Source organism: Xenopus laevis, chromosome 4L (assembly GCF_017654675.1).
Source record: "Xenopus laevis strain J_2021 chromosome 4L, Xenopus_laevis_v10.1, whole genome shotgun sequence".
NCBI classification, from domain to species: domain Eukaryota; kingdom Metazoa; phylum Chordata; class Amphibia; order Anura; family Pipidae; genus Xenopus; species Xenopus laevis.
Genome location: NC_054377.1, coordinates 25,393,758 through 25,406,985, shown reverse-complemented (window position 1 = coordinate 25,406,985; position 13,228 = coordinate 25,393,758). Strand labels below are relative to the sequence as shown.

At 37.1% G+C, this 13,228-nt stretch overlaps 1 protein-coding gene across 2 annotated transcripts in view; it reads right to left on the bottom strand.

The window, feature by feature from the left end:
* Positions 1-5,679: 5,679 nt before the first annotated feature.
* Positions 5,680-13,228, bottom strand: part of LOC108713894 (zinc finger protein 3) — a 30,903-nt gene continuing 23,354 nt past the window's right edge. For both annotated transcript variants that reach the window (XM_018257587.2, XM_018257589.2), the window contains exons 6-7: positions 11,916-12,020; positions 5,680-7,591 (exon numbers count right to left, since the gene is read on the bottom strand). In XM_018257587.2, the coding sequence (XP_018113076.1) occupies positions 6,723-7,591; positions 11,916-12,020 (974 nt within the window). In that variant the 3' untranslated portion in view covers positions 5,680-6,722. The remainder of the gene's footprint in view (positions 7,592-11,915; positions 12,021-13,228) is intronic.

Genomic DNA, 13,228 nt, shown 5'->3' with positions numbered 1-13,228 from the left:
CCTCACGAGCTTTCAGGACGTGTGAGCTATTATTTAATACTCTGTATTATATCACTCTGTATTAATGTATACCTCAAATAAAACTGTCTGGTTAATATCCTGAGTGAATCTGAATGGTTCAATTCAGGTCCATTTATATGATCATTTATATTTGATTATATTTAATATTGGACATACGTAACTTTAAATACGACATTTATGGGGGCTCATCCGGGATTCGACCATTGAAATACGACAGTCATACAAGTTTAAAAAAATAATTGGTTATAAGGCCCCCCCCCATAAGTTATAAAAAACTGGCACCAGGGCCTCCCATAACATTTTTTAAAAATACATTGGTGGCCAGGGGACTATATAGTATTAAAATATTACATTGGTGGCCAGGGGTTTAAATTAAAAAAAAAAAAACACATTGGTGTTTAGTGGAAGTTACCTTAGCCTCCTTTTGTGGCTTCGGGTCTGTTTGCGGCTTCAGGGCTTTTGATTCGGCTCCTTTTCTGGACTTCAGGACTTTGATTTGGGGTCTTTTCATGGCTTTGGGTCTTTTCGCCTGTTTTGCTCCGTTCTCAGCTTTGGGTCTTCCACGCTTCGAGTCTTTTCGTGGCTTTGGCTCCGTTTGCGGCTTTGGCTCTTTCGGGACATCGGCTTTGCTTTAAATGCAACTTTTACAATGTTTCATTCTAGGATGATATACAATTTCATGATGTTGGGATTATAGACAGTTTTTATTAAACTAAATTGGCTTACGTTGCTGTTTGCTGGAGAATAGATACTGTAGATTCAAAAATTGTGAAATTATTCCTGCCAATTAAGGAGGCTGTAATGGGAGTTTTCAGATAAAACTAAAATAAAATACAGGATTGATAGACACTCCCACATGCAGAGTAAAAATGGGGAATTAGGAAATTGGAATGGGGGAGCGTGTGTGTGTATGTTGGGGCAATCAGCAGGCAGCACAATCCACAGATGGAAATGTCCAAATGCAAGGATTTTTGGGAAACATTTTATTATTAAATATGACACAAGGAGGCCTCAAAATCCAAATTTGTGAATGTAGTTTTTTTTTTTAAATTTAAATAAACTGGAAATTTTACCACACTTGAAATGCTTTTTATCATTTGGAATCTATTAAACCTGATCAAACAAAACCCTAAAAATAAACTTGAATGCATCACATTTGCATAACTACTCATCATTTTCAATGGGTCTACAAATTCTCAAAGAAATTTGAAAATGACAATTTGAAACTACTCCTGTTGACTTCTACATGAACTTGCAAGCTTTTAGATGCTGAAGTTTCTCAAATATTTTGCGCTTCATAAATATTGAGCATTTGGGTTTTGGAAACCATCGTTTAAAAATCTTTTTGAATCACTGTAAACATTTTTAATTCAAACATTGATAAATCAGCCCCTTAGGGTACATTAAACATTGTAAGCATTGCTCAGGGTGCAATTATTATTAAGAATTTTGCATTATTACATTGATTTCATGTTATATATTAGTACTGCTGATATCGTGAAATGCTTTCAGTGCACCCACTGCTGAAGAACAATTCACAGGCTGAAGAACAATTCACACTTACCTGATCAGGTCTAAAGTTCCGGTCACACAGTCACACTGAGCACTAGAACAGTTCAGAGTAAAGACAGGCTTTGCTGTAATTTCTGCCCAGCTTTTACCTGGATTGAAGAGCAGGGGGCAATCAGGAAAAATAACAATACATTTATTTTATAATATATCCTATGTTTCCCCTTTAATGAAAGGAAGAATACATAAATAATATGTAAAATAATTCCATTGAAGCAATTTAGTCCTAATCATGGCCATTTCTCCCAGGTAGTCTGAAAGTGCTCTGAACAGATATAATACTCTTTCCTTACATGACTGTGCTGTACAAATGCAGAAAGCATTTGGCTTTTATAACCTATATTAAAATATTTCAACAATCTATTGCTACTGTGTAAACCAAAATATGGGTGGGGAGCCTGGGTGATCCTATAATTCTGTAGGGATGCACCGAATCCAGGATTCGGTGGAGATTCAGACTTTTTCAGCAGATTTGGATTCGGACATTCGGCCGAATCCAAAATAGTGAATTCGGTGCATCCCTATAATTCTGTGAAGGCAAATGTATTGGGAATTTAAGAAATATGCATGCTGCTTAGGGTAATGGCACAATGGAGCATTTTGCACATCCATGGGAGGTGGTCAAAATCATTGAGATAGCATTCCGTTAACCTTAAATTGGAAAACACCAGACGCTTGTAGTAAATCTCATTAATATTTAATGAAAGCTTCCAGGGAGCTACAAAAAATAAATTATAATAGGGTTACATAATTCTTTATAAAATCCTGGTTAGACCCAGTGTAGAATAAGAAATGGTCTCTATGTCACAGCAATAAACATCACTCAACAGGAGATACAGTATTAAAGAGGAGGATCACACTGAAGACTGAGCCAAGCTGTGATTTCTATCTTCAAAACAAGGTGACTGAAGAGACATACAATGGCTGGACAAATACTAAATAATAATTAATAGTGCCCTTTCTGATTAGTATCTGCTGCTTTTCTTTCTTCGCTCACTCATTTCACCAGGCACTATATATACATATATACACACACACACACACAGGTATAGGATCCCTTATCCCGAAACCCAATATCCAGAAAGCTCCAAATTACAGAATGGCTGTCTCCAATAGACTCCATTTTATCCAAATAATCCAAATTTTTAAAAATTATTTCCTTTTTCTCTGTAATAATAAAACAGTACATTGTACTTGATCCCAACTAAGATAAAATTGATCCTTATTGGAAGCAAAACCAGCCTATTGGGTTTATTTAATGTTTAAATTAAATTCTAGTAGACTTAAGGCATGAAGACCCAAATTACGGAAAGATCCGTTATCGGGAAAACCCCAGGTCCCAAGCATTCTAGATAACAGGTCCCATATCAAAGTATTTTTTATTATATTCGTTCACTCGAGCTAAGTAAATTTGCCCCCAAGAATAGCTTTTAGTGCAAGAATAAAAGTATTGTATTTATGTGAACATATATACAGTGTGTGTATGTGTATATATATATATATATATATATATGGGACCTGTTATCCAGAATGCTCGGGACCTGGGGTTTTCCCGATATATATATGTATTCCATTTCTTTCCACAGCTATCCTGTGCTTCCTGTACAAGTTTTCTGAGTAAAAAAACCAGCGCTAAAAGCTTTGAGGGGAAAAAAGCAAAAAGATGGTAATATATAGTGTAGTATTTCCCTTTAAATAAAAACACCCTTTGTGTCACAGGTTTCTTTAGGAGTTTCACTCCTTCGCAGGTGGGGTCAGTTCACCCTATATGCCTTCACCACTTTCAATTATTTCACCTTTCGTGTTTATAAGTTTTATACTTACAAACGTTTAAAATAGTTGTTCGCATTAAGGTATTACAGCTCTTCAGTCGAAGTACACTCCACATCAATTCTACGAAAACAGGCTTAACATCGTGTAAAACCGTTTTTAATTTACATAGATACAAGTTAAAATTACACTCACATTGGGTTTCTTTAAAAACATGCGTGTCACTCATCCACAGGTTTTCCCCAGTCCTTAAAAGATGTTGCGCTGTATAAAAAGATTTTAAAAGATGCCGGCATAAAACAGCGTGTCCTGCTGGGCCCCTCTGGATGACGTCACCACAAGCCGACGCGTTTCGTCTCAAAAGACTTTCTCAAGGCTACAGTTCTTCTCTGCGCAAATGCGCCTTTTACTCTGTCCTGCTACCATGGCAACGCTCTCTGCGTACTTCCTGTTTTCGCAAATCATGACGGGTTGTTATAGCAACCCGCTTTTTCTACTTACATTACTTGGCGGTCTCCCACTTGAGGATGAGGTCCGCCTGTTGTTATGCCTATATACCATAGTTACCACAATTTTATGCAAACATCATTGTGTTATTACACCATTATCATAAGGGATTTTACAATATCTCCCACATATATTTTTCAGTTTCTCAGTCTCAATTCCACAGTGTACATCAAATAAACCAAATGTATTTTCCAAAATATACTGCATACAATGACTAGTTTTTTCTTTTTTTGAGTTTTTCTTTTATCTGTATGTTCCTCTCTTGATTCAATATGTCAGTTTACAAAAAGGCCCTCAAGTTGATATCAATGTTTAACCCCTTTGGAATATATGATTCCAATTTATATATCCATCTGCTCTCATTTTGTAATGTCTTTTTTATCAAGTCTCCACCTCTCCATTGATTTTTTACAACTTCTATACCCCAATATGTCAGACCTGTGGGGTTCATTTTATGGTGTTCCTTAAAATGTTTGGAGACGCTATGATTTTCCTTACCATTTTTTATATTATTAATATGCTCTCTGATCCGTTCTCTTAATTCTCTATTTGTCTTGCCCACATATTGTAATCCACATGGACATTGTAGGCAATATATGACATTTTTTGTTCTACAATTAATGTTTTGTTCGATCTCAAATTTCTGTTTATTTACTGTTGAAGTGAAGCATTTCTTCTTTACCCCATATTTACAGGCCTTACAGAGGGAGCAAGGAAAGAAACCTATCCAACTGCATTCTTTTGTTCTCTTTTTTGTTTTATCAGTATCACAGTAACTGTTCACTAGTTTTTGATGTAAATTATTTGCACGTTTAAATACTATTTTTGGTTGGTCTGGAATCACGTTGGCTAGTTCGGCATCACATTTTAGGATACCCCAATGTTTTTTTATAATTTTTTTGACTTCTCCTGCTAGGGGGTTATAAGTAGTTGAAAATATTATTTCCAAATTTTCTTCTCCTTTTTCTATTTTTTTATTTAGAAGATCTGTTCTTTCTATATTTTTTACCTTCTCTCTAGATTTGTTAATTATATTTTCTTTATAACCTCTCTCTTTGAACCTTTTACTCACAAAGTCCAATTGTTTATTCATCTCTCCTTCTTCACTACGTCATCCAGAGGGGCCCAGCAGGACACGCTGTTTTATGCCGGCATCTTTTAAAATCTTTTTATACAGCGCAACATCTTTTAAGGACTGGGGAAAACCTGTGGATGAGTGACACGCATGTTTTTAAAGAAACCCAATGTGAGTGTAATTTTAACTTGTATCTATGTAAATTAAAAACGGTTTTACACGATGTTAAGCCTGTTTTCGTAGAATTGATGTGGAGTGTACTTCGACTGAAGAGCTGTAATACCTTAATGCGAACAACTATTTTAAACGTTTGTAAGTATAAAACTTATAAACACGAAAGGTGAAATAATTGAAAGTGGTGAAGGCATATAGGGTGAACTGACCCCACCTGCGAAGGAGTGAAACTCCTAAAGAAACCTGTGACACAAAGGGTGTTTTTATTTAAAGGGAAATACTACACTATATATTACCATCTTTTTGCTTTTTTCCCCTCAAAGCTTTTAGCGCTGGTTTTTTTACTCAGAAATTTATTGACTTTCCGAAGGAGAACGGATATTGACCGGCAGAGGAGGGTGAACAGTGACACTTGGATACCTTTTTCTGTTTTAAGACTTCCTGTACAAGTGCAAAGCCAGATCCTGCATTGCCGTCTGCAAAGCAAACCCACGTTGCATGCAGCTTTAACAACCCTGACTCTTTTAGATCAGTTCATAATAATTAATACAACACAAAGTATATATTCTGAATAACTTTTACATTTATTCAGAAGTTAGTTGAATTGCAAGATTTTATTCTTACATTAGATATTATAGATTTAAATGTCGTTTTACAAAGAATCAAGGGATGAGCAAACAACAAAAAACCTCACTGTGGATCTGTGCAAGAGTTAGGTGTCTTGATATACAAAAATAAAGTTGCCTTTAGCACTTCTGAATTCCGCACACATTATACACACTTGTGTCTATACAACCTTTTATCTTGTGTCATCAATTTTGCCTTAAACCAGGTATATATAAAAAAAATGAACTTGGAAGAAAAAAAATATGATTATGTCAGCAGACTAGAATTAATAATATGAAGATATTTAGAGACAACTATTTTTTTATTAGGGTGTTGCCAATGGAAGCAATCCCAGCCTACTGATACTTTCCTCCAGCAGAGTCCTACATATAAGCAAGTACTGAGCTACAGTAACTCAGCTACTGCTGCATCTTTCATCCATATGTGTTGCTTCTAATTCCTAATGAATGGTAATGGGCATGATGTGTGCATCTACATGCTGTTCCTTACATGGAGAACGCAAGCTCTATCCCATACACTGTCCGGTACAAATACAGTTAAGCAGGTAAGTGCATTTCGGGCAAAAAAAACCTTTTTATAGCTGCTTCCTTTTAGTACGTGAGTCCTAAAGAAAAAAGTGGCCCAAATCAAAAGGCCTAAATACACCCCTTTTACAGTTATCTGGAAAAAAAATATTAGAAACCTACTAGGTGGATATCTTCAGGTCCAGACTGACTGTCAAACACGGTTGGGGTAGGCCACAAATGAAAGTACCTCCAACCCAGATACATTGCCATATAGTAGCAATATCTTATTTATTTCTCAAACAGCCTAAATATGGAGCCAAATAATTGAATGGAAATCAGAAATGGACGATCCAGTGAAGAACCCACCTGGGTGCCTTCAAACAAAGCTCCTTTAGGATCTCTACAGAGAGGAACAATTACCTTTCTCAATCCAAACATGGAAATGATGTGTGATATACAAATAGCCATCATATTTATTTATACAAGTCTATGCATATAGAGCAACGCTGGTCAATAAGCTTATATTTGGAATTGAAATATTCCCCACAGCTTACACAAGAATATACTTTCTCTCTTGCATGAATCTTCTTGTGTTTGAACAGAGTGGATCTATGAGTGAAGCATTTCCCGCATTGTGAGCAAGCGTGCGGCTTTTCTCCGGTGTGAATTCTCTGGTGCTGAACAAAATAGGACTTGTTTCCAAAGTTCTTCCCACATTCATCACATTTAAATGGTTTCTCCCCTGAATGTGTTCTCTGATGTCTTGTTAGATAGGAAAACTCGACAAAGTGCTTCCCACACTCATTGCACTTAAAAGGCTCCTCCCCTGTGTGCGTAGTTTGATGTAGAAGAAGACGAGATTTGTAATCGAACTGTTTCCCACATTCGTTACACCGGTGAGGCTTCTTACCCGTGTGTGTTCTCTGATGTATAAGTAGACGGGATTTGTAATTGAAGTGTTTCCCACATACATTACAGCCGTGGGGTTTCTCTCCTTTGTGGGTTCTCATCCGACTGACAAGGTAGGGATTTGTACTGAAGAATTTTCCATATTCGTTTCCCTCATAAGGTTTCGGAACCCTATGTACAGTTGATTGTTCTGCAAATGATAGTTTTCTGATCAGATTTTTAGCACATATCTTGCTCCTTCTCTTCTGGCATTTCCAAGGTAGGTCAGCATTCCTATGGTCAGAAGTCTCTTCTGCACAATATTCTTGTTGAAAAGGATAGCTGAAATTTCCACTTTCACATGTAGCAGATGCCTTTATTGACTTTGCTGCTGGTTCCACTCCATGAAGTCCATACAGCATGGTATTGTCATTGTCCATTGCTGTGGTCCCATCTATTAGGATTAAATGAAGTAAAGGGTTTAAGCATCAAAACATGTCATGAAGCCAGTTATTGCAAAGTGAAATTGTAATCAAATACAGGTATGGGACCTGTTATCCAGAAAGCTCTGGACCTGGGATTTTCTGGATAACATTAAGGGGCCGATGCATCAAGGGTCGAATATCGAGGATTAATTAACCCTCGATATTCGACTGGGGAATGAAAATCCTTCGACTTCGAATATCGAAGTTGAAGGATTTTGCGCAAAAACTTCGATCGAACAATCGAAGGATTTTTAATCCAACGATCGAAGGATTATCCTTTGACAAAAAAAAGTTAGACAAGCCTATGGGGACCTTCCCCATATGCTAACATTGGGTTCGGTAGCTTTTAGGTGGCGAACTAGGGGCTCGAAGTTTTTTCTTAAAGAGACAGTACTTCGACTATCGAATGGTCGAATAGTCGAACGATTTTTAGTTCGAATCCTTCGATTCAAAGTCGAAGGTCGAAGTAGCCCATTCTATGGTCGAAGTAGCCCAAAAAACACTTTGAAATTCGAAGTTTTTTTACTTCGAATCCTTCACTCGAACTTGCTGAATTGGCCCCTAAGTCTACTAGAAAATCATATAAAATATATATATTATATAATAAATCCAATAGGCTGGTTTTGCTAACTATAAGGATTAATTATATCTTAGTTTGGATCAAGTACAAGGAACTGTTTTATTATTACAGAGAAAATCATTTAAAAAAAATTGGATTATTTGTCTATAATGGAATCTATGGGAGACAGGCATTCTGTATTTGGAGCTTTATGGATAACGGGTTTATAATGGATAATAGATCCCATACCAGTATAGTATTTAAGCTTAAACAGAAGTAACAAATTGAAGTCTTTGGGGATATTTATAGAGCACTGGCGAAAGGGGGAGGAACCCGAAACATTGAGTGAAGATCTCAATAAAACACAAAAAGGATTTAGCACATTAAGGGGGTTATTTACTGAACTCCGGGCTCTTTGGGGCAAAATTCGAATTTTTTTGAGATTTATTAAAGCCCAAAGCTGCAAACAGCAAGGTTTTGTATAAGTCAATGGCAGAGGTCCCTATCCTATTTTGAATTTCAGTCGTCTGCAGTGGAATTAGACCGAAAATTTTACCATTTTGGACTTTTTGGGCAAAAATCTTAAAAATTCTGGCTTTTTGGGGAAAAGCCTGAAAAAAATTGAGCATTTCGGAAAAAACATACACATACGATTCAGGTTTATTTAATCAATGAGATAAATTCGGATTTTAGTAAATAACCCTCTTGAAGTGCAGTCTAATTTTTCTGATATATATTAACCTCTGGGGATATACATTCAAGTTTTTGAACTGCCTTTTAAAACTGAGTGGTTCTGCATTTCTGGGACATGTTTCAATGTCTTATCTTCAGGTCAGATTTTGGAATAATTCTATCTATCTTCTGCAGAAACTGCAAAACGGTATGGTTCACTTTCTTAGCTATAACCTTGTATGAAATGTAAACCTTCAAAACAAAACCAAATCCCAAACCAAACTCCTAATTTGAATATGAAAATTATCTCAAGGAAGGGAAGAAAAAGATCTGTGAACAAAGTGCACCAAAGATGTAGCAATTTCCTTAACTGCATGATATAAAGTCACATAGGAGTCGGATTCAATTCAGCCCACTCAAACTCATCTGGGGTTATGTAATAAAAGGCACTATACGGACACGCTCAGATTTGGGGAGATTAGTCGACCAGCGACAAATCCCCTCTTCTTCTGGGCGACTAATCTCCCCGAACTGCCTTCCCCTGCCTTCCCTTTGGCTAAAATGTAAATCGCCGGCGGGATGGCCGCAGGACACTTAGTTTTCCGAAGTTGCCTCACAAGGAAACTTCGGGCGGCTCCGGAAAATGAGTGCCATCCCGCTGGTGATTTACATTATAGCCGGCGGGCAGGCCCGGATTTGTCGAAAGAATAGAGAGGGGATGCACACTCAATAAAGAAAATAATACTAAGTAAACAAAGGTGGTATTTTAAAAATTCTCTTTTATATAGTGTATAGAAAACAGATATACATAAGACTAACTGGTATATTATGCACAACAGTCTTAGTACAAATATATACATACATCCAAGTTACAAGATCAAGGGACAAACCACAGGGAGCAGATACACTTGCCAATGATGAGAACACCCCAACGTTTCGGCACTATAGCCTTTATCAAGGGGAATTGTGGAAAGGCCACCTAGGCCCAGGCCTAGGGCGGCAGGATTTTAGGAGGGTGGCATGTTGCCCAACCACACCCACATTGGTTCAAAAAAACTGGGGATGCCCTGGAGATTATGGGGTGCCGTTTGTCCCAAATACATTCTGTATACAAAACTATCCCTAATACACAGAATGAATGTCTCTCATGTTATATAAGAATTTGTGACCATACACAGAGAAAAAAATATACAAAAGACTTATTTCTATTAAAGAATGAAAACAAAATCTGGTTAGTGCACAAAAGGATGTCATTATATCACAAACTCCATTCTGTACAGTTTAACAAGTAATTTGTCTCACAAATGTATAACCTCCATGTAACAAACACACTTATGTGCAAAGTTACTTACAGAATGAATTATATAAAAACAAAGTTGGACATAATATATAATAGTGTAACTAACTAGTGCATGTCAAGCTAGATTTGACTGACAAAATAGATATCTGTGACAGAAAGCAAGATTTTATAGCTCAGATTCATTCTTTCCACAAAATGACAGTTTTGTTTCACAAAACAGATACAATAACTATTCTGTGAAGCAATACTGTCAGTCACATTCCTGAACCAATAAGAACAAAGCTTATTGCCATATACAAACAAGATGAGATCTATTATGTAGTAGTTGAACTATTGCTAAGCACATTATTAAGAGACTACTACAAGCTAATTGGTGCAAGATTACAGCTAGGAGGAGACATTGGAGTCTAACTATCATATACAAAACTTATAACTGACTCTGAGTCAGGCAAAGCAGCCAGACAAGCACAGTAACTTCTGGTACATTTAATAGAAGATGGCAGGTGGGTGTGGCCTGTCCCATTATTGCTCTCAGCTTAGACAGGAAGAGGAACAGGAGTGAGTCATAAGATAATGGCAAAACAGCAGGAATGCCCTTAACCAAAATGGCCACACAAGCAGGTTACTACAATAGGAATAGCCATATCACCTAAAATGATCATATTTATGTTTTGCGTACCTTTCTTTTTCTACAATCATTATAAGTGTAGCATTATATTTCTCAGCCATTTGTAAAAACTTCCATTTATGAACCTGTAGTGTTTAACAGCAGCTCTTTTAGGAAAGGTTTGTTGATGTTTATTACTATGCAGCACAGGGGACATAAGAGGGCGCCCTCTATAGCAGGTCAGATACTTTGCCTTAGCCATGTGGAGCAGAGCTGGCAACTTCTCATCTTGTTTGTATATGGCAATAAGCTTTGTTCTTATTGGTTCAGGAATGTGACTGACAGTATTGCTTCACAGAATGGTTATTTTATCTGTTTTGTGAAACAAAACTGTCATTTTGTGGAAAGAATAAATCCTGTACTATAAAATCTTGCTTTCTGTCACAGATATCTATTTTGTCAGTCAAATCTAGCGTGACAAGCACTAGTTAGTTACACTATTATATATTATGTCCAACTTTGTTTTTACATAATTCATTCTGTAAGTAACTCTGCACATAAGTGTGTCCGTTACATGGAGGTTATACATTTGTGAGACAGTTTGCTTGTTAAACTGTACAGAATGGAGTTTGTGATATAATGACATCCTTTTGTGCACTAACCAGATTTTGTTTTCATTCTTTAATAGAAATAAGTCTTTTGTATATTTTTTTATCTGTGTATGGTCACAAATACTTATATAACATTCATTCTGTGTATTAGGGATAGTTTTGTATACAGAATGTATTTGGGACAAACGGCACCCCATAGGAGATATTATCATTTTTTAAATTTCCTGTGTGCCAATCCCCATTGCTCCAGTCCAGATGATGAAAAAGGGGAGGGGAAAGGGGCAATGAACGGCAGTGGGTCTAGGGGCGTCCGCTATGTAAATCTGGCCCTGCAAGCGGGAAGGCAGTTCGGGGAGATTAGTCGCGCAGAAGAAGAGGAGATTTTTCACCAGGCGACTAATCTCCCTGAATCTGAGCTTGTGTCTCTGCCCTTAGAGACACATTGTGCCTATTGTGTTACAGGATACACACAATAGGCACAACACAAATAGGAATTTTCACACCACCAACAGAATTGTTTGGATCACAAGAAAGGAACATTTACCTTTTCTAATTTCTACAAAGAATTCATTTTCTTGCTCTTGCACGGGACTCCCAAGACACTGCTCCTCTTGCTGATTAACATTTGCTACCTCTCCAGCAAACCCATCTGCAAATCATTCAAAAGTCATTAAATTCCTGGTTTTATTTATTACATGCCTTTAGTCCGAGATACACAAAGATGTATAAATTGACATTAGTACAAGGGTGCCCAAGTGCTTTCCTCAATCTCTTCCAATAGGACAGATTTTTCGTTTAAATCACAACTAAAATGTTCAAATGCTCATGGTTTAAACCAAAATGTAATATTACATTCATAACATCTATAAGTTAAAACGGTTGTAGAAAATGAAGGTCGATTTCCCATGTTTGTAAAACATTCAGAAAAGTCTGTAGCATGCATCAAAATGACTCTTAGCTATGCAGAATGTACATTTAAACGGATTCTGTCATTATTTTTATGACGTATTTTTTATTTCTAAATTACACTGTTTACACTGCAAATAATTCACTCTACAATATAAAATTTCATTTCTGAACCAGCAAGTGTATTTTTTTTAGTTGTAATATTGGTGTATATAGGCAGCCATCTCAGGTCATTTTGCCTGGTCATGTGCTTTCAGAAAGAGCCAACACTTTAGAATGGAACTGCTTTCTGGCAGGCTGTTGTTTCTCCTACTCAATGTACTAATGTATTGTGTCGCTGTGAGTAGTGATGGGCGAATTTATTCGCCAGGCGCGAATTCGCGGCGAATTTGCGCGATTCGCCGCCAGCGAATAAATTCGCGAAACTCCCGCGAAAATTCGCGGAAAAAATTCGTCGGGCGTCAAAAATTTTTTTCCGAAAAACGGGCGCCGGCGTCAAAAACGGGCGCCGGCGTCCGAAAAACGGGCGCCGGCGTCAAAAACGAGACGCCGGCGCCGTTTCACGAATTTCGCCCATCACTAGCTGTGAGACCTTAAATGTACTATTGAGTGCTGTTCTTAGATCTACCAGGCAGATGTTATCTTGTGTTAGGGAGCTGCTATCTGATTACCTTCCCATTGTTCTGTTAGGCTGCTGCGGTAAAGGGAGGGGGGGATGATTTCCCTTCAACTTGCAGTACAGCAGTAAAGAGTGAATGAAGTTTATCAGAGCACAAGTCACATGACTGGTGGCAGCTGGGAAACTGACAATATGTTTAGCCCCATGCCAGATTTTAAAATTAAATATACAAATATCCATTTGCTCTTTTGAGAAATTAATTTCAGTGCAGAATTCTGCTGGAGCAGCACTATTAACTGATGTGTTTTGAAAAAAATAATTATTTTTAATAA